The sequence below is a fragment of the Microtus ochrogaster genome, linkage group LG9 (assembly GCF_000317375.1).
Source record: "Microtus ochrogaster isolate Prairie Vole_2 linkage group LG9, MicOch1.0, whole genome shotgun sequence".
Taxonomy (NCBI): domain Eukaryota; kingdom Metazoa; phylum Chordata; class Mammalia; order Rodentia; family Cricetidae; genus Microtus; species Microtus ochrogaster.
In genome coordinates this window covers 16,090,937-16,113,805 of record NC_022034.1, presented here as the reverse complement: position 1 = coordinate 16,113,805, position 22,869 = coordinate 16,090,937, and the positions used below count along the sequence as shown (strand labels likewise).

Genomic DNA, 22,869 nt, shown 5'->3' with positions numbered 1-22,869 from the left:
GACCTCCTGGGCTCAAGCCGTTTTCCTTCCCTAGCCTTCAAGTATGGTGGGTTACAAGTGTGTGTCCCTGTGTTCAACCTATGGTTGTTTGCTGCCCACACTCCTGTTCCTTAGGTGACCGTCCTGGTGTCTGAGGGGTCACAAGGCCCGGGCATACGGAAATGAACGTACGGAGTCCATTGCATCTTTTGCTGTTCTTGGCTTCCCTTATGCCCCTCGGGCAGGAGATAGTTCCCACCTTGACTTGAGAGACCATGTTCTGGGCGATATTCAGCTCCAGCTCTGCGTGCCTCCTCTTCATGTTCTGCAGCTGTTGGTCAGCATCCTGCAGGTAAATCCAGAGCTCAGCCTTCAGGTGCTTGATCTCTTCCCAGCCCTGAGTCATGTTCTGGGCGTGGACCAGCCTTTGTTCAATCTGGAGAAAGCACAATGAAATGCCATCAGTTCCTATCTCTGCTCGGTGACTGGGAGGTGTGGGCTGTCAGGCGGTCCGCAGGCACCGTGCGCACACTCCACTCGGCTACAACAGAAAAGTGCCTCTTTATTTGTGCGGAGAAAAGCAGCTTTCCTTTAGGCTCAAGAGTTCTAAAGAATGAAAACATCTAAGAGTTCTCCCATGTGATTTTAATCAGTGATGTGAAGATCCAAGAAATTTTAAGTGTCTGAGATCAAAAGCCGCCCCTAGAGCTTTACCCATCGGGCTGAGCAGGAGATACATTGTTTGACTGGTAAATTGGGTTGGAGTAATTAAGAAAGGCTTATATCTCTAACACGTTTGTCTTTTCATCTTAGAAAACTCTGAGGGTTTGATTTTTTTTTTTTAAAACAGGGAATCATACAGCCTAGGGTGGCCTGGAGGTCCTGATAATCCTCCTGCTTCAACCTCCCAGACCCTGCCCAGTTGTGGGATCACAGACTGCTCCACAGGGCTCCACATTGCTTTATTAATGTTTCCAATTGTTCTTAGATCTGCTTTGCTGGCTTTGGGAGGTGTATAACTTGTTTTATTGTGTCTATTTAAGATACTTAGAGGCTATCACCTTTAGGGAGGATTTAAGCACTAGCCCATGGTAGGCCTGATACAAAGAAGCGAGGGCAGGGGGTTCCCCTGGTTGAGTATTACTTAAAGGAGAAAGGTGTGAGAGAAGATGAAGATAGCAAGAAGCTGGTCATGAGACTGGGGGACGCACAGATGGCAGGGGTTGAGGAGAGTGAACAATTCAGCTGTGACTCCATTAGTACCCACTTCCATGTTTGTGATGGCTAACACATCCGTATACTAACTCATCATTATGATCTAAGAGGATCATACCAGGACTAGCCCAGGAAATATTCTCTTTAAACCTGACAGCCTTCGAAGAAGATTTGAAGAAGAGAACAGACAGTTTGCTGTGATCATGCAACTCTTTTGTTGTTACCAGCTGTTCTGTTTGCTGGATGTCTTTGGCGGTGGTTTTCACTGAGGAGTCTGACAAGTCACACATGGAGCAGAGGAGATCCAAGTATGTCCTTGCCTGCTCTTGCAGAGCTCTGAAGTGTTTGACCTGAAGGAAAAAAAGAAGGCGTTTATCAGAGTCAATGAGAGGGGTTCACTGTTGAGGAAGCAAACTGTGTGGTTGGGAGCATTTTATTGATATTTCAGACACCGTTTTGCTTTGCCAGTATTTTCACCACTGTCCTGAAATATATCTGTGACTCATGGGGAGAATTCCAAACACACTGGCGGATCTGTTTGTCCACCATCTGGTTCGTATTATAATTAAAGCCGTCTGCGTGGTCTGGGAAAGGGGAAAACCCAAGGCTTGTCTCCTGTCTTTCCAGATTTTCTCACAGCATTTGCGTTTCCTTTTTATATCAGGCAAAGCAGTCGTAGCCTTGTCTTCTCTGCTCATTCACAGGCTGTGCAGAGCTTGGAGACGAGACCACAGTCAGGGTGAGCTGGGGAGCTTCACTGGAGTGATATGGCTGGGGTTTCCTTCCTCAGCGAGAAGTTCATAACCTGCCCTTTCCTTTATCAGATTCCAAGAGGGGCTTATGAGAGTAGTTCCCCCCCCCCCATTCCTTTTAGAAACACAGAAACATGGGTCTCTTTAAAGAGGCGGATCATTGAGGGAGAATACATTTTAGATACTGGGTATAAAGTAGTCCACACAACACAATGTAGGCCATGGTGGAACTGGCGTTCTTCTAAGAACAGACAAGGTAATATGTCCACAGATACTTAGTGTAGTTGTGCTAAACACCATGTGGGAAAGAAAAGGTGGAGAGAGGATTATGTGGAGGAAGTTTTGTGACTCCACATCAGTGTATCACCAAGACTGTTCAGAGGATTAGATCTAAACATATTCAGGAAGCAAGCCATCAAGCAGGGTAAGGACAATCCACACAGAAGGACACTAGGTACAAAGGCTGGAGCAGAGGGAACAGAGCAGAGGTCAGGGGAGTGACAGAGACCAAGTCCTGGGGACTCTTGTAGGGAATTAATTACATCTGCAGTACAAAGCAGAGGACAACAAATGGCTGGAGGAAGCTCACGGTCTAAAGAAAACACGCTGTGTCCCCACTGTGGAGTCTCCTTCTGGGAAAATGAAAGTATGCTCTGTGAAGGTGAGTAGATAGAACCGGAAGCTACCATGCTAAAGAGAAAAAGCCGAACATCGCACTGTTCTGGTTTCTGCCTCTACTCAACAGTCTCCAATCCCAGAGCCATGGATGACTGAGGCAAATAGCTCTTCCAGGGGCGGTCTGTCCTTTATACTGTGGGCTGCTCAGCAGCATCCTTGGACTGCACCTGCTTAGAACCAACAGCCTCCCAACCACTATTAATCACGGCGTCTGACTATGTGCTTCATCATGGCCGAGTGACCCTGGGGCTGGTGGGTAATTTGATGTCACCCAAGTCTAGACCACTGCTCCAGTCTCAGCAGATTTTTAAAAAGTAAACTCTTCGCTACCTCAAGTCTCCTTTGTTTGGCCAATCGTGATTACAGCCTATTCGTCGGCCGTGGAATAAAATTTGGAATTTATGCTGCAGGATCGTAGAATGGTATTAGAAGAATTATGACCAGGCCTTGGCCTGAGAGCGGCTTTTACCATGGAGTGAGCAGTCTATAGGGGACACATACAGAAATGGAAAGCACAGAGGACCTGTCTGCTTCTCATGTGGAAATAATAAATACTGATCTACTTCCCACCAAGTGAGGAGCAGAGCCTTGGGTGTCCATTGTGTAAAGTGACACCAATCATTAACCAGTGTGAGCAGTATCACCCCACGTCCTGCGGACCCTGGCCTTGACCCATGGCCCAGACAGATGAACATTTAGAAATGATAAGAGAATAAGCTGTCAAAATTTGAGTTTTAAGAATACTTGTAATTTAAAGGACAATGATTTACTTTGTGATTAATAAAGCTACTTTAACCCTAACCAGTAGAGACAGGTGCAAGTGATCATTGCTAGCATTAACTTCCAAGACAAATCAATCTGGCATATTTTTCTCATCTCTCCAATTCCTGTCCCATGCCTTATAAAAACATCTAACTCTGAATGGGATTGAATTATTGTGCCAGTCTCTTGTGGTCACACGGAGAGTTGCTGGTATGTATTTACAGAAGAAAGGGTATTAGAGGGTCAAAATACAACTTGGGACCATAGTGCAAATGCTGATCAAAGCCTAACTCCGAATCTGCCTCTGTGTGGAGTCTTCAGTAGTGGAGTGCTCCAGCCCCATGTCTGTACTAGTCAACTGTGAGATGCCTGTTCAGCTTGGCACGAGGACAGCATCCAGCAAGGAAAACATTAACGAGAAGGAACAAAACAGAGAACAGAAAGAAAATTGACAAAACAAAATTCCTTCGTCTTCAGTGTCTCAGATCCAGATGGCCCACAGCCTCGAATCTCTTCTGTGGCTACTTTCAAGTAAGTGACGGGCATACAGAAAGTCTGCGGGAGGGCAGTGGGGCACAGAGCTGCACACTCAGGAACCTGAGCAAGATTAGTGGGGGCCTCCTGGTTGGCACAGTGAATCCTGCCCTGTTCTGGCAGAAGGCCATTGTGAGAAACATTTTTTTTTTTGGTGGGAACAAAGGAGAAATATTTATTTTGGAGTGTTTTAAATAGAATACATCCATAATAAAGGCCCACACAGAGAAGGAGCGACTCAAGGAAGCTTACAGTGGAGAAAAAATGTGGACTAGGGATTTGATGGAGATGTAACGTTCTGCCGTGAAGCAGGGGAAGGGAACTGAGGATCACCGCGTTAAGCAAAACAAGCCAGACTAAGAGGGACAAGCATCATGGTTTTTCTCATACGTGTGATTTAGAGAATGGAAAAGTGGACTTGAGAGCAATGTGGGCTGTTAGGAATGAAGGGCAGCAGGGGAGGGGACAAGAGAGGACAGAGAAGGTGCAACCTGAGGATCTGCAAGAATGCCACAAGGGACCTCACTGCTTCATGTTGTTTAATACGCGACGCAGACTGTAAAATTGAAAAACCCAGAATATAAGTAGCCTTTAATTATTTTTTTCTTGGCTTAAAAAAAGGCACATTTATTTTTTTTCTGATATGGTGCTTTCCAAAATATGATGTGTGCACTGATGGGAACCTTTTCATGGCTTAAATAGCATAAATCATTTAAGCCAGTTCACACTGGAATGGAATAAAAGGGTACTTTCTTTATGGACTAAATGAGCAACGGTGTTATATTGATCTCTGAAGTAAGAAATTTGAATTTTTTAGTTGATCCCATTAATTCATCTGGCAGTAATAACATTTACAACCAAATTCCTCTATTTCTCACAAGATTTGCCCTGCATGTTAATCTGCTAAGCACGAAGGTTTTAAAATATTTCTTTATGTTCTAAGGAAGTTTCTGTAGCATGATTATAAGCCCGCAGATTAATATTAATATTAATATTAATATGCAGTAAATTCCTTTCGTGTGGCAACAGTTAGCATTCCCTTCCTCATTCATTCCGCAATCGCTTCCTAAGCACCTCGTTTATGGAGAAAGGAAAACAACCGTGGGGGAGGTCTGCATTGCTTCTCTGTTTACAGCTCAGATTCCTTTGTGAGATGACATTTGGATTGCAGCAGACTTCAGAGCTATGTGCACAGCTGGCCCTCTAGCCCGAGATTCTGTACCCACACGCTTGTCCACTGAGAGCATTTGAAGGAAACCAAAACTGCGTCTGTCGTGAAGACGCACAGACGTAATTCCTCATTATGGTTGCCTACACAGCTTCATAGCAGCCATTTCATTTTTGTGAGATTGTATTGCATGAAGTGTTCAGAATAATCTATAGAGGGTGTGAAGAAGCTGGGTAAGCATGGATAAGATCATCACCGATATTACACACACCATTTCCAACAAGGGATCGAATACCTGCATATTGGGGTATCCACAGGGTCCCTGAAACCAACGCCTCATGCGTGTGGAGTAACAGCTGTACTGACAAGCATTGTTTCACACAGGAGCGAACTCAGGCTCAGAGAAATGAAGTGACGGAGCCAATAGCCGCCTACTGATCAGGTCTCAGAGACCAGATAGACCATATTCTATCTATCCCACAGGTGCCCTGCTTGTGTTAGAACACATACCACGAGGTCAGGCTTCCCTGACACTTTGCTGCTCCTAGAATCCAGCAGAGTAGTGAATGAATGACTCATAAGGAAAATAAACTTCCCAGATTCCACTACCTGCTTGACAGCTTCTGCCCTGCTCAGAGGTGGCTGCGGGCTGGGCTTCAGGTCTGGCTGGACTGCAGAGAGCCATGCCTGGCACTGCTGCAGGGTGTCTTGCCGGCTCACATGCTTCTGAAGTTCATATTCCAAACTGCGGTACACCTGAGGCAGAATGGGGACAAGATGTTAGAGTTGACTTCTGTCTCCAAAAACATCACTAGATTTGAATAAGCATGAGGAGCAGGCCACTTAAATCCTCAGGACTCCCTAGTACTATTTATATCTAACATGATCGAAAGTGTTCCAGAATTTGATATAAAATTCACTGGCCACAGTCCACTTTATAATTCCCATATCTATCCACATATAACAATGTCAAATATAACAGACCCATTGTTCATATAAGGAATAAAATGTGTTAGAGTACATGAAGTCATTGAAATAAACAAGAACATAAGCCAGAGGTTCCAGAAACTTCTCTCTGTATTATAAATGGTGGAGTTTTTGTTTAAACTAGGAGCTAAAAATAAAAAGCAATGAATCTCCATTTTTAAAAGACAACCAAACTTCTCTAATTCCGATGCTTTTGCTAGGAATAAATAATAGTACACAGAGAAGTGGAGGAGTTTGAGACACACATTCCACCATGGAAGCTATATTCAAGAACCACAGACCAGGGGCTGGGGCGATGGTTGAGAGCAGTGGCTCTCCCAGAGGCCCCAGGTTTGGTCCCCAGCACCACAAGACCGCTCATAGCCATTTGTAATGCCAGTTCCCAGGGGCTAAGAGCCCCTTCGGCTCTCTTCAGGTACTGTATACATCCATCATACAGTGCACATTCAGGCAAAACACTCATACACATAAAATAAATAAATCTAAAAAAATTAAAAGAACAATTGAGATTAATTTATATATGTTTTCTGATATGACTATTCAATCAATTCATTTTCAATCATTTGATCAACTTGGCTACCTTGGTCTCTAAAATGAGCTCAAGGCAGGCCAATGTAACTTAGTATGTCTTCATTTTAAAAGAAAAAACAAATATGTTATCAAGATGAGTTTTTATAGTCTAAGGAACCAACTGCATCGTCTACAATTTCTGTTATTTCTCTCATTATAAACACAAATCAGTCTCTCTTCCCATTGTGTCCAATTAGTTCCTCCTGGCCAGCCTAGTGTAATACTTTAAAAACAGAAACACTTGACATGATTTAAAAATCCCACAATAGCTGGGATGGTGATGTACACTTTTAGTTCCAGCACTCTGGAGGGAGAAATAGGCAAATCTCTGAAAGCTGGAGGCTAGCCTTGTCTACATAGTGAGTTCTATGCCTGCCAGGGTGAAATAGCAAGACTCTGTCTCAAAAACAACAACACACAAAACAAAGCTCATCACCACCACCACCACCAGAACAACCAAAATCAAAATAATAAAAACCAGTGCCTCTAACAATAGAAATCAACTTGCTGACAATACTAGTTATTATTAAAAGAACAGTTCTTATTTATTGTAGACCTATTTCTATGGCATTGAGAATGCAGTTTTTGTGGAAATATACCCATTAAAGTACAATTCCAAACTGACAAGGACTTTCTTCATATTTACAATTTTTATTCAAGTGCCCAAAAATATTCAGAGTAGAAAACTAGGCCCCCAAATGTTAAAAATTAATGAATGGTGAGAATGAAAATGCATTTATTTTAGTACTTCAGAATAAATGGCAAACTATGGGGGGAGTTTTGATTGTGTGTAAAAAAATAAAGATTAAAAACTGCCAATATAAGTTTTCCTTTTGCTTGCTTTGGGACAAGGTCTCACTTTGCAGCCTAGCCTGGCCTTGAAGTCTTCCCAACTATCCTGCCTCAATCTTTCAAGTGTGGGGATTTTAGGCAAGAGTCAACGCACCCAATTTTATGAACAGCTTCTATCTTTCGTTTTGTTTGAGACAGGTTATATGTCACCCAGGCTGACTTGGAACTTGTAATGTAGTATAGTATGGGTGACTATGACCTTCGGGTCCTGTGACCTCTATTTCTATAGTGCTAAGATTACAGACATAAGACGCCACTATTGGTTTATATGTGATGAGGATCAGACCCTGGACATGGTGCACGCTAGACAGACATGCTGCAAAGTGAGCCACATTCTGAGCCTAATATGTTTTCATAATTAATCCTTTCTTTAAAGGATTGGATGGAAGTGGATGTCTTATTTCCAAGCTTCCTCACATGGAACGGAGGCCCTACCTGCTTGTTTAGTTGTGAACTCCGTCTGCTTACGAAATACCAAAGCCACTCTAAAAATTTAGGCATTGGCCCATTTTTGAAAACCAGGCCTTCGTCTTCAGTCACTGTGGGGAAGCCTCCACAGCACTCACCCTCTGTGCTGTGCTGCAGATGGCTGAGTAGCTGTCCTTCGTGCCCTGCAGGTGTGCTTGCACGCTCTGTTTCTGCTTTGCTTGCAGGTGGTCTGGACACTGGGCGATCAAAGTGTCGCCTTTGGTTTTAAGATCATCCAGGCGGTCTTCAAAGCCTGCTATTTCTTCCATCATCGCCTGCAACAGAAGAGGTGGAGAGCTCCCAGGATTCCATCTCCAGCTTGCGTCAACCTCTTTATTGAGCACCGAGTTTAAGATCTCATTTTATTGTCTAACAGACCTTTTAAAAGAGTTTTGTGATTTATCTTGGTGATGCTTTAGGTTAAAAAGCAAATGAGTATTTCAGGAAGCCACCAATGGGAAGAGTGAATGAGCTGCGGATCAGTCACGTGACAGGGCTACAGTGTGTGCACAGGTGGCCTCAGAGAGGCACTGCTATGACCACACAGCCAGGGTCAAAGATGTCCACGTGTGTGTCACATCTGTTTGTTAGAACCTAGGCATTTTTTTTGTTTTCTTTTTTAACCTCAGATGATATACTATTTAATTTACTTACTGCTCTGGTTTCTGTAATAATACAATATATAATTTACACCCAATAACATTTAGATGAATAAAAATAACTATCATGCTTACAGTTAATTGTTCACTGTAGTCTGGAAATTATAACTAAGCCATTGTCATGCAGATGAGGGACTAAAGCCCAGAAAGGTCATATCAAGGTAACCTAGCAGTAAACAACCAAGCTTCCCAGTTTCCGACACGTCCTTCTGGACTTCGGGCCCCACAGCTCTTCTCATATTCATTATCCAGTGAGCATGCTCACAGATTGTTCAGGGAGCAAGAAGCAAGCTTGTCAAATGAGGCTAGAGACATTATAGGTCACACAATGCTGTGGCAAGAGTCACATTCCAACACAAGGGTGCTTGGGGATACATCTCTACATAACGGAATCATGGTTGGGCTCTTAGGGATGCTGCATTCTCCTTTGTCCAGTGGGCTTGTGTGAGTGGATATTAAACAAAAGTGGAAACCACTTTTGTCTTCAGTTTAAAACTGACGTATTATATCCTAGGCTAGAGAGAGAGGGGAAGAGGGAGAGAGGGAGAGGAGAAGGAGAGGAGAAATCACTACCCCAGATTCCTGCAGGAATGGACTATCTACTGGGTTAGTATATGTACTGGTTAGTCTTTTGACATCATGACACAAGCTAGGGTCATCTAAGAAGAAGGACCATCAGTTGAAAAAAATGTCTCTATGAAATTGGTCTCTGGGAAACTCTGTAAGGCATTTTCTTGATTAATGATTGATGTGGGAGGGCCCAGTGTACTATGGGCGGTGCCACTCTTGGGCAGGTAGTCCTGAGTTGTACCAGAAAGCAGCTGAGCAAGCCATAGCAAGCAAGGCAGTAGTCCGCATTTTCCATGGTCTCTGTTTCTGTCCCTGACTCCCTCTGTAAGCTGTAAGGTGAAATAAATCCTTTCCTTTTCAGGTTGCTTTTGGTCATGGTAGTTACCACAGCAACAGGATGCAAAATAGGAGAGCATGTTTTTGGAGCCTGCCAATATCAGCACTATAGCTGTTTGCCTTCCATCCATGTTCTGAGCACACCCGACCCCACTTAGCTTCCAGGATCAAATGAGACCCAGCATGTTCACAGAAATCTGGTCATAGATTAGTAGTTAATTTTCTACAACTAGTTGTGAGGTGAAAATTTCCTTCTGGCAAAGAGGCTTATGTCTTCACACAGGGTATTGATTTACTTTGCAGATAAAATTATTTCTCCTTAAGATCAGAGTAGGTCATTCCATAAAATTGTCCACATGCCATCTGTCAGTATCATGTGTAATTACTAAGAACACAGACCTGCGAAGATAAGAATGTCTGCCCTCAGTGGCTCACAAAGTGCTTGCACAAATGCCATTCCCTAGGGTTTCCAGCACAGTTACGAGGTGAGACAATAGGACAACTGCCCCAGAGAGGCTCAGGTCCCAGTTAGGAAGGATATGTGGCTGGCCTAGACTGCAGACTGACTCCCAGTCCTGTGTTCCATGGCTGACATGTGTTTCTAAAGTAGGAGGAATCTCTTCCTTTGATAAAAGATACATGCTGACTAAATTCCAAGACCAACCCCCCCCCCAAAAAAAAAAACAACAAAAACTGTGAGCTCAACCGCGTGCAGCCTGTTCAGAAGCCGAGTGCTATGAGCTGAGTAATCTTTACTCTCCCAAGGATATCAAGTTCAGTGGCTCTAAATTGTCAGCTGCACGTGAGGCTCACATGAGGTTCTTGAAGCACAGTTGTAATTCAGAGCTGCACTTGAAGACACACGTTTACACATGCATATGCACACGTGTGTACCCACATGCATATACACATGCACATATGCACAGACACATGCAGACACATACACAGTGTCGGGGCTGTCAAAGCCCCCGTGTGGTGAGAGTAGCTCTACCTTGTGATGGGCAAGCTGCTGGGTAATGGTCTCCAGGCTGCTGGCCTCCAGAAGGTCGGGTGCCACCAGGCGACCGGACATCTGCAGCAGCCACTTTTCTACCTCTTGGAGTTCACTGTTGTAGTCTTCGTGGTCTCGGACTTTAGCTTCCAGATTGAGGACGTGCTCCTGCAAAACCAGGCATGTGTCAGAGTTGACTTTTGAGTCTAAGACCGACTCAGAATTGTGTTATATTTAAACGATGTCTAGGGTAACTCGGAAGCTAGGCAAACTGGATTGTGTCAGAAACCACCAGGATGGGGCTAGGCGGCAGCTTAGGTGTAGAGGGTATGGATAGCACAGTCAAGGGCATGGACTCCATCCCCAGCGTCTAATAGGAAGCGAATTACATAGAAAACCATCAGGAATGGGAAAATCAGCTGTCATGCTATTAAAGTGCCTCTGGCCGATGCCAGTCCTCAAAAGTCTATAGTAGAGGGGACAGAAGCAGGCTTTGTCACCTCCTGGGCAGTCAGCATGCTCAGTGCCTCCCCTTCCTCACCTTTCCTATGCTGCAGAGGTCCTGGAAGTCACTTTGAAGTTTCTGTATCTTGTCCTTTAGCGTCTGATCCTGTACCAGTTCCAGAAGCGCCTCGCCCTTCTCTCTCACCGAGTTCACAGATGGCTCGTGGGACAGCACCATTTGTTGTAGTGACTGGAGTCACAGAGACAAAAAGGAAAAGCAGCCACCTCATTGGGGTGAACAAGGAGAAAATACACAGGTGCCTGTGGAAGCCACGACACCACCTCCCTCAGAGAAGGATCTGGCAAATATTTATTGACTCAATGAAATACAAAGCATTAAGAAGAGAATATTTTGCCATAGCTTGTGCTATTTTACATTATTATAGAGGGGGGGGGGAAGCACATGTAATAGCCTTGCATGGAGGAGAAAAACAGAAAACTTGTCAATTAGCGAAACTGAACACAGCTTATTTCTGCCTGCCACTTCTTTACTTTCTACAGATAAATGCCAACAAAAGGGACCGTTGTTCAGTTCAGAGAGCATGATGTCTGTTGCAGCTTGAGTTAAGAGTTGGACCTAGGTAGAAAACGCCTAGCACTTGCTGAGACAGGTTCAAAACATATTTTACTACGCTAGGAAATCAATCTAAATTGGGGGAGGAGAGGAGAGGAGTCTCATGAGGACATCTTCAGTGTCAAGCTGCCAGGCCTGGAGGGGAGGCCGGGCACAGTATCATAGCTAGAAATGTCAGTAGCTTCTGGAGAAATGGGGTGAGCCTGCATACTGTCATCCCTAAAGACTGTTGCTAAATCCTTAAGGGCCATTTAGCAAACCCCGATGGCCTATAACTTGGTCAAGGTACTGAGTCATTAATTTGACACACACACACACACACATACACACACACACACACACACACATGTATATGTATATATGTGTACACACGCATATGTATATATGTCTTTCTATCTTGATCTATGCCTGATTTTCTTTAGTTAAGACCGGTGGGCAGAAATGTTTAAGGCATCTGCGACAAAACATCACATATTAGTGGAAGGCAATTTTTTGGTGATTATTTTGAAAGTCTGAGCAGGTGAAATTTCTAACTTTCTCTACCTGTTTATATCGCCTCTGTATCTCTAGAATGTATTACTGATCCTCTAGAAACTAAATTCCCTGGTGTTTACCTGTTGTAGAATATTACTTTAGGGTGTTTTTTTTTTCTTATACTGCTTTTGTCTAACTCTGTGAAGCTGTGTCACTGTGCCTGTCTAACACACCTGATGGTCTAATGACGAGCTGAATGGCCAAGAACGAGGCAAGAGCGAAAACTGGCAGGGCTGGCAGGCAGAGTACATAGAAGGAGAAATGAGGATGAGAAGGTGGAATGAGAGAATAAGGAAAGAAGGACATCCGGAGCCAGACGCCCAGCCACACAACCAGTCTCAGAGTGAGTGTGAAAGTAAGATAGACAGCAGCAAGAAAAGGAAAAAGCCAAGAGGCAAAAGGTACTTGTGGGTAAGTTAAGAGAAGCTGACAAGAAACAAACCAAGGTAAACCCATCACTAAAAATAAACCTCCCGGTGCGATTTATTTGGGAGCAGCATGGTGGACCCTCAAAGAGCCAAAAGTGAAAATAAAGAAAAAAAATCACATAACATTCCTTCTAATTAGTCAGTTAGAAGTCATTGTCTTTAAACCATGCTCTCTCATTTTCAATTTGCTGTGATTCAGATTCTAGGACTGGGAACCAAGGAAAGAAGGGAAGTGACTATGCTGGGATAGATGTGATGTCAGTGAACAGGTCACATTTGAGAATCGTGCTGTCAAGGGAAAAAAACTTGCAAAAGTATCTCATAAGATTTTTAAGCTGATGAGTTTGTGGTAGGGTTTTTAGCTACATGAGGCCCTTGATTCAGAGTTGAACACCCTTCAGAAGATCCATATAGCTGTATCACAAAGGTATATTGATTGATTATATTAACTTTTGAATTTTAGCTTCTAATAGGAAGAATCATGCCAAAGTTATATGTTTTGCCAACTATAGTAAGGAAAAGCCATGCAGCTCTACTGGAGACAGATGCTAGAAACTTTACCAGGTAATCCACAGCCTCGTGGTGATACACAGATAGTAATCTCTAGTAAGATAGTATCTCTAGTAAAAGATGTGTTAAATTAATATGTAAGATCTAGTCAATAAGAAGCCAAAGCTAATGGGCCAAGTAGTGATTTAAATAATATAGTTTCTGTGTGATTATTTCTGGTCTGAACTGCGGAATGGCCGAAACGAACAAGCGGCCTTATTACAACAATATAGCTGCATAAACCGGCAGCAAAGAGGATATATAGGGGTACCCTTCAGCACCTGTGTGGGTGAAGACTTTTGGAATAAACTCTCTCCCATTCAGTCCTTGCCTGATGCCCACACACATGTGCTAGTAGCTCGCAAGGGACTACCTTGTATTTGGATAGCTGCGCCTTTTTCTCATACAGTTCCATTTTGGGTTCTTCAGGTGTGTGCAGGATTTCCTGGTACTCTGCCATCCATCGGGTCAGCACTTTGCACTTATCTGAGAACTCTTTGGCCAGGTGAAGGCCCTTCTCCAGGCTCATGTGCTCCTTCCGCACCGTGCCAGTCAGGTCCTTCAGCTGTTCCATGTGGCCATGGATCTCCTTCCTCAGTTCCTCAGCCTCGTTTTCCTCCAGGAACTTCACAGCCCTCTCCCCTTTCTCTCGAGCTGATTTCAGCAAACTGTGGCCCTTCTCCATGTCTTTTAATAAAACCTGAGAAAGAAAGCAGATTACTATTGCTGTGGAATGACCAAAAGCAACTTGAAGAGGTAAGGGTTTGTTTCATTCGGTTTTGCAAAACAGTTCATCACCGAAAGTAGGGAGGGCAGAAACCAGGAAGCAGCAACTGATGCTCAGCCTATTGTAACATAAACCCTGGACCACCAGCCGAGGGATGGCACCACCAACAATGGGCTGGGCTCTACCCCATTGATCACTAATTGAGAGAATGCCTTATAGGCTTGCCTACAGGTTATTTTCTCCATTGAAATTCCCTCATCTCAGATGACTTTAGCTTGTGTTGATATAAAACCAGACAGCACAGAGCAAATGCAGTGTGGATCTTATTGTTGTTGTTATTAATATTATTATTATTGCAAATAAAGGTTTTCAGATTCTATTTGGAATCATTCTGTAGTCTCTGTAGTCCCTTAAAATAAATTTTTGAAGTTTTTTTTCCAGGTTGGACCTATCAAGGAATCTAAAGCTCCTTTCTTTAATTCAACACAGGATTTAAATTTTGATCAATATACCATTTTCAAGTCACAGACTTAAAGAGGAATCTGATGTGTCTTTTATCCTCAGCAAACTTTCATCCCAAAAGATTTTGTTTTCTAGTTTGCTAATACGCCTAGTTGTGAATTTAAGATCTAACCGTTAGGATTTGTCAACTTAAGACATGGCAGACAGTTGCCCATGGGCCATTCATGAGACTATGCCTCACACATAGTGAGTGGAATCAGCTTTGGCCTTAAAGCATGTATAACCATATTAGGATTAAAATGATGATTTGGGGGCTATAAGCAGCTTGGAGTCAGGAATAGACGCATGCTTCTAGATCTACCCAGTGGAAGAGGATCATGAGGGGATGAGGGAAGGTTGGAGACAGGAGGATGTCTGCCTACCTCCAATGTCTTCAACTTCTTCCCCATCATTACTTCATCGACTTTATCTATCTTGGTAGCCACATTCTTGAAGTTTTTATGGGTGGAGCCATACCAGTCTGCATAGCAACCGAGGGATGATTCTGTTTCCTCCAGACTCTGGATTTCCTCTTCTAAGAATTTTATTTGCTCCTGTGAAAGCAAAGAGAAGACTGAACCATGGACGAAAGCCCCAGGGCCAGGGCCACTGTGGACCACCAGACATCTTCAGTAGGAGCCGGTGAAGACCACGTAGGCTCATGATGCCAGCAGTCTCTTGTAAATGTCAGGGCCAGCTCACCAACACTTGGAGCAGCAGGGCCTGGTAGCGGGAGGTCAGCTGAGTGGCCTGGCTGCCCATCCTGCTGCTTGCATGGCTCTCCTCCAGGATCTCCTGTGCTCTGCTTCCCACCTCCTCAACTTCATCTCTGTGTGCTGACAGGTCTTCATGCCACTTCTGCAATGACATCAGAACCAGAGGAAGAGCAGCTCAGTCCTGGACAGTCCTAAATCGGACAGACGCTGCATGTACCGTCTGAAGAGAACATGATTTGCACACGTGTTTATGAATATGTTTATTCTGAGCTACAATTCTGAAAATGTGTCAGATATAATCTTTGTGAAAAATTATGTCACAGCAATGTGGTGACGGTTGTGTATCTATAACTCTCAGCACCTCCCTTTAAACACCAGCTCCTGTGGTGTAATGGTTAGTGCTCTGGACTGGGAATCCAGCGATCTGAGTTCATATCTTGGTGGAACCTGCTCCTTGAGGAAGAGATCTGGTCAGTTATCCCCATCAACTTAGACCAGGAAACTCAATCTAAACGGACTGCCCATGCGGGCTTCAGCATAGTTGGGGGCATATTTCACGATTCACCATCCTATACACATTATTCTTTGGTGCAAATGCCTTTTTAAAGAGTGTCTCACATCTTCCCTTGCAGTTTAACCAGCCTTAAAATACTAAAATGAATAACGAGAACAAATTACCAAGGCCTATAGATTGTTTTGACTGTGTGCAAGGAACTTAAATAAAAATTACAAAGAAGCTAGTTGTGAATTACTAACTTATAGAACTGTATTAGATCTCTTTTAAATCATAATCATAATTGTAAAAGATTGTTGCTTCTGTATTTCTATAATGGAAATCAGCAGACATGAAAAATAAATATAATAGTTTCACAAAACTGGATTCTATTTTAAAGTTTTCATGTTTTTAACATTTAGTGACTGTGTGTGCACGTGTGTGTATGTGTGTATGTGTGTATATGTGTGTGTGTGTGTGTGTGTGTGTGTGTAGGGCAGAGGACAACATTAAGGTGGTTCTGTCCTTCCCGTATGGGTGCTAGGGACCAGATTCAGGTAATGAGGCTGTGCAACAAGCACTTTTACCTGCCAAGCCACCTCACTGGCCCAGCGCCAAACCATAGTCTGTCCAAGATGAACCTAAGAAGTAATGGCTGCAAAGAGAACCATTTCATTTATTTTAAATGTTCTAGACCAGCATAATGAAAACTCGGAAGACGTCCACCTCAGACAGACAACTTCTAAGTGTTTCCATGAAACAAACTACAAGCTCTGCAAGGCAATTTGCTTTGACAAGGCTCGGGAATTTCCCGGGATTGCACCTTCATCTGCAGCAACTGTATCTCCTTGGTGGATCGGCTACTCTGGCAATCGCTCCTGACACTGATTTTCTCCTCCATTCTCTTGAGCCATTCATCCACTTGCTGGAACTTCTGCTCCATCAGCCTCAGTTTGTTCACCACGCTGTTGAACTGTGTCCGGGTCTCGGCCAGTCTGTGCTGGTAAACCTGCCAGTCCTGACGGAGGGACTCCAGCACTCTGTCTTCTGCCTGGGGGATGCCCGACGGGATCACGTCCTCCCGGGTGTGCAGCACCGAGTTCAGCAGGGCCTGCCCCTCTGCACAGCGCACTTGAAGTTCCTGCGGGCAAAAGGGCAAGGGCATCATGACTCACTGATAGTTCACACCAATGTATCTCAGCTAAACCATCTTGGGCCAGCTCGTAATTCACATGTGATTTCATTCTGCACTACTAAACAATGCATATCTGTATCTGTAACAGTGAACATTGCCTTCCTATGTCTGGAGAAAGAGCCTGAAAATTTCCCAATTAAAATACGAATACCCACCAGGTCGTGGTGGGGCACACCTTTAATCCCAGCATTTAGGAGGAAGGGGCAGGCAGATCTCTGAGTTCAAGGCCAGCCTGGGCTACAGAGTGAGTTCCAGGACAGCCAGGGCTATTATACACAGAAACCTTGTATAAATAAAAACCAAAATAAATAAAAAATAATGATTCCCAGTTAGGTTTTTGAAATTTGATTTTTTTTTTTTAGCTTTAGGCAAAAGCAGTCATGACAAAAGTGATATTGCTTAAAACATTAAGTCAGGTTTATTACAGCTCAGCATCTTCTTACACAGCCCTCAGGGCTGGTGGATTTGGCATTAACTGGATTCTACAGTGACTGCTGAGAAAAGAAGTGTGGATCCTCTTCATGGCAAGAGGTGGGAGTCCTTTCTAGGTTTATGCTCTAGGGAATATGGTGGCCCAGAAAATTTGGATTAGTCCCCTTTGTAGGCATGTAGACCTGTTAGGCTGAATCATTACACCAGCCTACTAGGTGCTCCTATATTCAAATATAGTCTCCTGACGACAGTATAAGCCCCAAAGAGTCACCCTAAACAAGTAAGTGTGAACATATATTGAATGGCATACATTGCTTTTTTATAGAAACACATTCTTAACTATTCTGGCAAAAATGGTATTATATACTTTAAATTCTACTCATAAGAAATCAACATGTGTTGAACGATATGATTATTTATAATAAAAAGAACCATGTAAACCACAACCATGAACATTGAAGGCAGCCATGCACACAGTCAGAATTGGCACAACACTCAAGCAAACATGGAGGCTTTCTTTGAAAATTCTTTCATTCTTTTTCAAGGTGATGCTGTATAAATTCTCCTTAATTTGTTTGCATATTATTCCTGCAAAGGGGCCTGAAAATCAATGCCTTAGGTTTTGCAGGACTTTGGGCTATGCTACAGTTGTGTAACTCTGCTGGTGTAGTACCCACCCAGCCATAGAACAGGGTCAACGAGTGTGGCTGTGTGCCAATAGAATTCCTTAAAGCAAAGACACTGTGGCCATGTGCTGTAGTTAACTGATACCTTCTCTAATTTATTAATCTCAATTTATCTACTCTTCCAAGTTTATAAAAATAGTTCTATCTATTATATGCCATCATTCTCCTAAATATATTCTCATCTATCCGAATATATGAAGTATTTATGCCAAAGAGAAGCACAGCTTGATATTTAAATATGAATATATGTTCCATGACTTGAATTAGACCCTCGGTTTATATAAAATAATTGGTGCCTATGGTCTATAAAATTGTGGTTCTCCTAACTTCTAGTCTTTATTTGCTTTATGAATTCATCAGTTAAGTATGGTTTTCTTACTTTTCACTTAATCTCACTATGTGGCGTCAGAGAGGCTGTCTTGTGCCTGATGTTGCCTAGTAACAGACTCCACACCACTGGCCATGGGTGGGAGAACGTAAGGATACTGGAGTGGCCCTGTCTTGTAGCCACGTAGCAGGGAGTTACAGTGCTCCACTTCCGTTTCCTGCCACGGCCTTTCTCCTTCCTCTTCAGCGTTTGTGGAGACTTAAGTCGGACAACATAGAAGAAACACGTGGGTGGCAAGGGCCTGGAGTCTGAGCCGTGCTAATCTGACTTCATACACTTCTAACCAAAACAAGAGAAGCACGTAGGTAGGAACTTGCTGGTTCCCTTCATGCACAGCCGCTTACAGAGGTCATCATTTGCTTCCCAGGGTGTCTGGCGTGGTAGTGAGAAGAGAGCTATTTAAGGACACAAAGTCAGCTGCTCGCAAGTGAATAGGAACAGCTGTTGGTCATCGGGAAAGCTGCCTGTAGGCCCGGCATTCAGGAGACTAAGCTAGGAATATCCTGAGCTCAAGGCTAGACTGGGCTGTATACCAGAACCCTGCTTCAAACAATGATAGTATGCATATGTACATGCATGTCTACATATATACACTATCAGCCGGGCCTGTAAGATCTCAGAGATCAGAGCACTTAGTATTATAAGGCAGGGCAGATGAGACTCTGTAACTTGTATAACTTGTACTGTTTGTTATCTAGTATTTATTATCTTTAAGTAAGATAGTTTCTTCTCATTTAATCTTCACAGTTGTGTGGAGGAAACCATGAGAGAGCTTCTTTCGTGTCTGAAGTTGCCTAGTACCAGGTTGCTCGGAGAAGTAGAGTCCAAGTTTCCTTACCCCAACCTGTCTGCTTGGCATTACACAACCCTTCTTGAGACTCAGCAGAAGGTCATGGCAGTTGCACATATCAGGGAAAACCATGAGAGGCTTTGCTTCTCCTACTCATCCTAGCTGTAGGGATAGCTTGTGAATCTTGAACCAACTCTATTTGGGATCCACAGCATGCTAAGAAGTTCTAGAACACTCCCCGGTGGGACATGGGGGTGGTCTTCTTAGTCTTTTCCAGTTCTTTATTCTGTGCTCCTAGAAGCCTTCTCCTGGAGACCTTCCTGACTCTGCCCAACCCTGCAGTGATGAATGATTAAGTTTCAGAGCTGCCGTAAGTTCCTTTGCATTAATCTATTACTGCCTTTACCTCATTGTATACAATAATGTACTCATGGGTTTGCTTTCCTCACTAAACGTATGAAATTAATGCCCAAGCCATCGTCACATGCTGTTGCTTGTGAAGTGTTTGCTCTGTGTTCGGTGTTGAGTAACTAACTGAAGGAGTGAATAAGGTTGAGAGCTGTTGACCATTGTGCCCACCCTATCTGCAGTGTCCAGAGGATCCACGTGCCCCCAGCTACGCTGATTTCTTCTTCTTGAATTCTCAGCCAAGTCCCACACCCTCCAGAGTGCTAGAGGTTTTGACTGAAGCCAAGTAGCTACAGATTGTGCTATCAGTTTCACTCAGAGCCTGCAATATTTTGGTGGTGCTCGCTGTTTTATCCTTCATCTGAAACGTCCTTTTGAGAGCAACAGGCAGGTGTTTTTGTTAGGCAACACCATGCACTAGCTCAGTAGCCACCTTGGTAGCCGAATGAGTCCTCCAAGAGCTGGTTTTGTTGGTTTAAATTGCCTAACAAATGATGGGAACTTGAACATTCCAGACCAAGCCTTCCCTTAACTGAATGCGTATCAGCTCTCTGTTGGAGCCACAGTCACATCCACTTCCCATCATTTGACCTTATAATTCCATTTTCATAGAAAGGGCCCCTTGGATTTCTGATAGAATTACCTGGAGATCCCGCAATGCTGTCTCATGGGTGTGGCTGTCACCCTCAAGGGCCGAGCATCGGTCAAGCTTCTCTTGTTCTTGCCCCAGCCAATTTTCAAATGTCTTTAGGTCTCTCTGGTACTCCTGGTGAAGGCGAACCAGCCTTTCTAATTTTGTTACTGCTTCCTGTGATCAGTATTTAAAATAGTTAAGAAAAAAACATATCACTGAATGCAGAATTCGTTTTTGGAGTTACATTTTCTTTAATGTGTGTGTGTGTGTGCACGCATGCATATGCACACGTGCTGCTCAGTGTCTGTGAAGGTCAGAGATAACTTTTGGGATTCAACTCCCTCCTTCCAGTGTAGGGATCTGGCTCAAACTCAAGTTGTCAGGTTTGGTGACAAGAGCCTTTGCTTGCTGAAACATCTTGTCAGCTACATTCTTGAAATTTTAGAACAGCATAATTATAAGCTCGTTAGAAAAATGAGTAATTTCCCTTTTAAAAAGAACCTTTAAATTCCCATACAGAAAGAGGACACAGTTGAGGGCTGACAGGGAGTGAGGTTAATTGAAGTAAACACATTCAAAATATACTGTATGAAATTCTCACAGAACCAATAAAAAATGAACAAGAAAAAGGAAAAAAATCATATTTCTCTCTAAGGAAAAGAATAGCAAAATATAAAAACAAATACTTAAGTCTGGAAAGATCTTGTAGATCACTGTGAAATAACCACCTGGTCTGAATTTTCAATGACAAGTTAATGGTCACGTCACAAATAAAGGGACTTTACTTTTCTTAAAAATTCAATTAGTAGTGAAAACCAAAACGGTTACATTATGTCTTAAGTGAGAGTTAGGAGTTGGAGAGCTTATTTTCCTGGACTTTGTCTAATAACGGAGAATGTGCTCCTGTAAGGTGTCACCATTGTCCTTGGGAAGCCTAGATGACAAACGGTGAATGCTACCAGGTTTCTGTTGGTTACTGAGACTCTACCACCACGGGGGTAATAAGCCAATCAAACCGAATTAATAAAGCTGGGTTTAATCTGAGCAAAGCACTCCTGGGTGACCCTCAGGAGGGTGTGAGAGGTCTCACATGGCAGTTAGGGTTACCCAGTCTTTTATTTTGGGGGGGGGGTGGTTTTTTGTTTGTCAAGACAGAGTTTCTCAGTAGCTTTGGAGTCCATCCTGGAACTAGCTCTTGTAGACTAGGCTAGCCTTGAGCTATCAGATCTTAAGGAGCCTATAGGCCAGGCCTTGAGCAGCCCCGAGGAGGGTGGAGTTTGAAGAGAACAGCTCCAGGGAAGAGGCTGCTCGGCAGCTGAGGGTGGGGTCTGGAATGGGGCTCTGAGCTGGAGATTCCAAACAATTGTTTTATATTTTATAAAATTCCCATAGCCAAACGTCACATAGAATTTAGGATTTTTTGCTAGGTGGTGGTGGTACATGCCTTTAATCCCAGCACTTGGGAGGCAGAAGCAGGAGGATCTCTCTTAATTCAAGGCCAGCCTGGTCTACAAGACCTAGTTCCAGGACAGGCACCAAAGCTACAGAAAAACCCTGTCTCGAAAAACAAAACAAAAAGAAAAAGAATTTAGGATTTTTCAATGTGGACTCTCTCTGAAATTTTTTGTGACAATATTACATTTCTAGTTGGGTTTTTTTGTTGAGAATTATTTTTTTTTCTACATTAACTTTCAGGTATTAAAAAATATTCAAAGTGTTGTTTAATATTGCTAGTGATATTTTTAAAATGCTAAGATTCAGTTTGTTTTACACTGTTTTCACTAGGTTGTTGGTCTTGGAAAGCACTGAGTGTGTAAGTGGTCCCAGTTCTCCACTCTCCTACCTGGGTGAATCCACTGGACTCGGGATAGCCATACCTTGGCCCGCTCTTTGATGGCTTGGTGTCGCTCCTGCAGATCCTGCAGTTCTAACTGGGTAACGTAATGCTCGGTCATGCCTGCCCTCTTGACTTCAATGGTCTCCAGCAGGCTGCTGTGACTCAATACTTCTTCGTTTAGCAGCTAGAGAGCAAAAGGATGAAAAGTTAAAATGAATTGCTCATGAACAGGTACAATAATGATCTTGAAAAAATTAAAAGGTATTAGTGTGACAAAGGACCTTTAGCTATCCATCCACTCACTTTAATTATACAGGTGTGTGTGTGTGTGTGTGTGTGTGTGTGTGTGTGTGTGTGTGTGAAAACTATGTATATAATGTTTCTATGTTATTTCACATCTGGTCCAGAATGACTCTGAGACATCATTTCTCAATTATCTATTTTATATTTCTGCTTGAATATTTCAAATTTCTTATATCTAGAAATGGCCTCCTGATTTCCACTGTCTTTTATCTTTCTGTCTTATCCAGCTTTCTCCCCAGCTTTTTTTTTTTAAAGGAAATGCCACTCCCACCCACCTCACCTCATCTCAAATAGCCAATCTGGAACATAGGAAGGAGTCACCTGCTCTCTCACCTACTCCAGGCCTCTCTTAACTTTCAATTGGATTTTAGCAGGAGGCCCTTAGACAGAAGTCAAGTGGCAGATTAGGTGGTAGGCTGAGATGTGGAGTCTACTGGAGGCTGCACACAGTGCAGGAGGAGGTGCCTGTGCCCTCTCCCAGGTCATCCATAGCACCCTTCACTGTTATCTCTGCTCCAGCAATTCTCATCCCATAGTGCACCAGGACCTCTCCTTCCTGAACCTATGGACGTGATAGACTCAAGTCTTTTGTAGTAACAGGAGCGGCGGGGCTGTGTCCCCAGCACCCCGGCCGCCTGGCTAGCTTATG

The 22,869-nt window shown here is 43.4% G+C and overlaps 1 protein-coding gene across 9 annotated transcripts in view; it reads right to left on the bottom strand.

Annotated features, from left to right (window-relative positions):
• LOC101984034 (nesprin-1) overlaps positions 1-22,869 on the bottom strand; it is a 228,565-nt gene that overhangs the window by 193,038 nt on the left and 12,658 nt on the right. For all 9 annotated transcript variants that reach the window (XM_013352282.2, XM_026787370.1, XM_026787375.1 and 6 more), the window contains exons 7-18: positions 21,958-22,101; positions 20,090-20,254; positions 16,371-16,688; positions 15,041-15,196; positions 14,722-14,892; positions 13,484-13,810; positions 11,063-11,215; positions 10,522-10,689; positions 8,064-8,240; positions 5,698-5,844; positions 1,419-1,544; positions 239-415 (exon numbers count right to left, since the gene is read on the bottom strand). In XM_013352282.2, the coding sequence (XP_013207736.2) occupies positions 239-415; positions 1,419-1,544; positions 5,698-5,844; positions 8,064-8,240; positions 10,522-10,689; positions 11,063-11,215; positions 13,484-13,810; positions 14,722-14,892; positions 15,041-15,196; positions 16,371-16,688; positions 20,090-20,254; positions 21,958-22,101 (2,229 nt within the window). The remainder of the gene's footprint in view (positions 1-238; positions 416-1,418; positions 1,545-5,697; positions 5,845-8,063; positions 8,241-10,521; positions 10,690-11,062; positions 11,216-13,483; positions 13,811-14,721; positions 14,893-15,040; positions 15,197-16,370; positions 16,689-20,089; positions 20,255-21,957; positions 22,102-22,869) is intronic.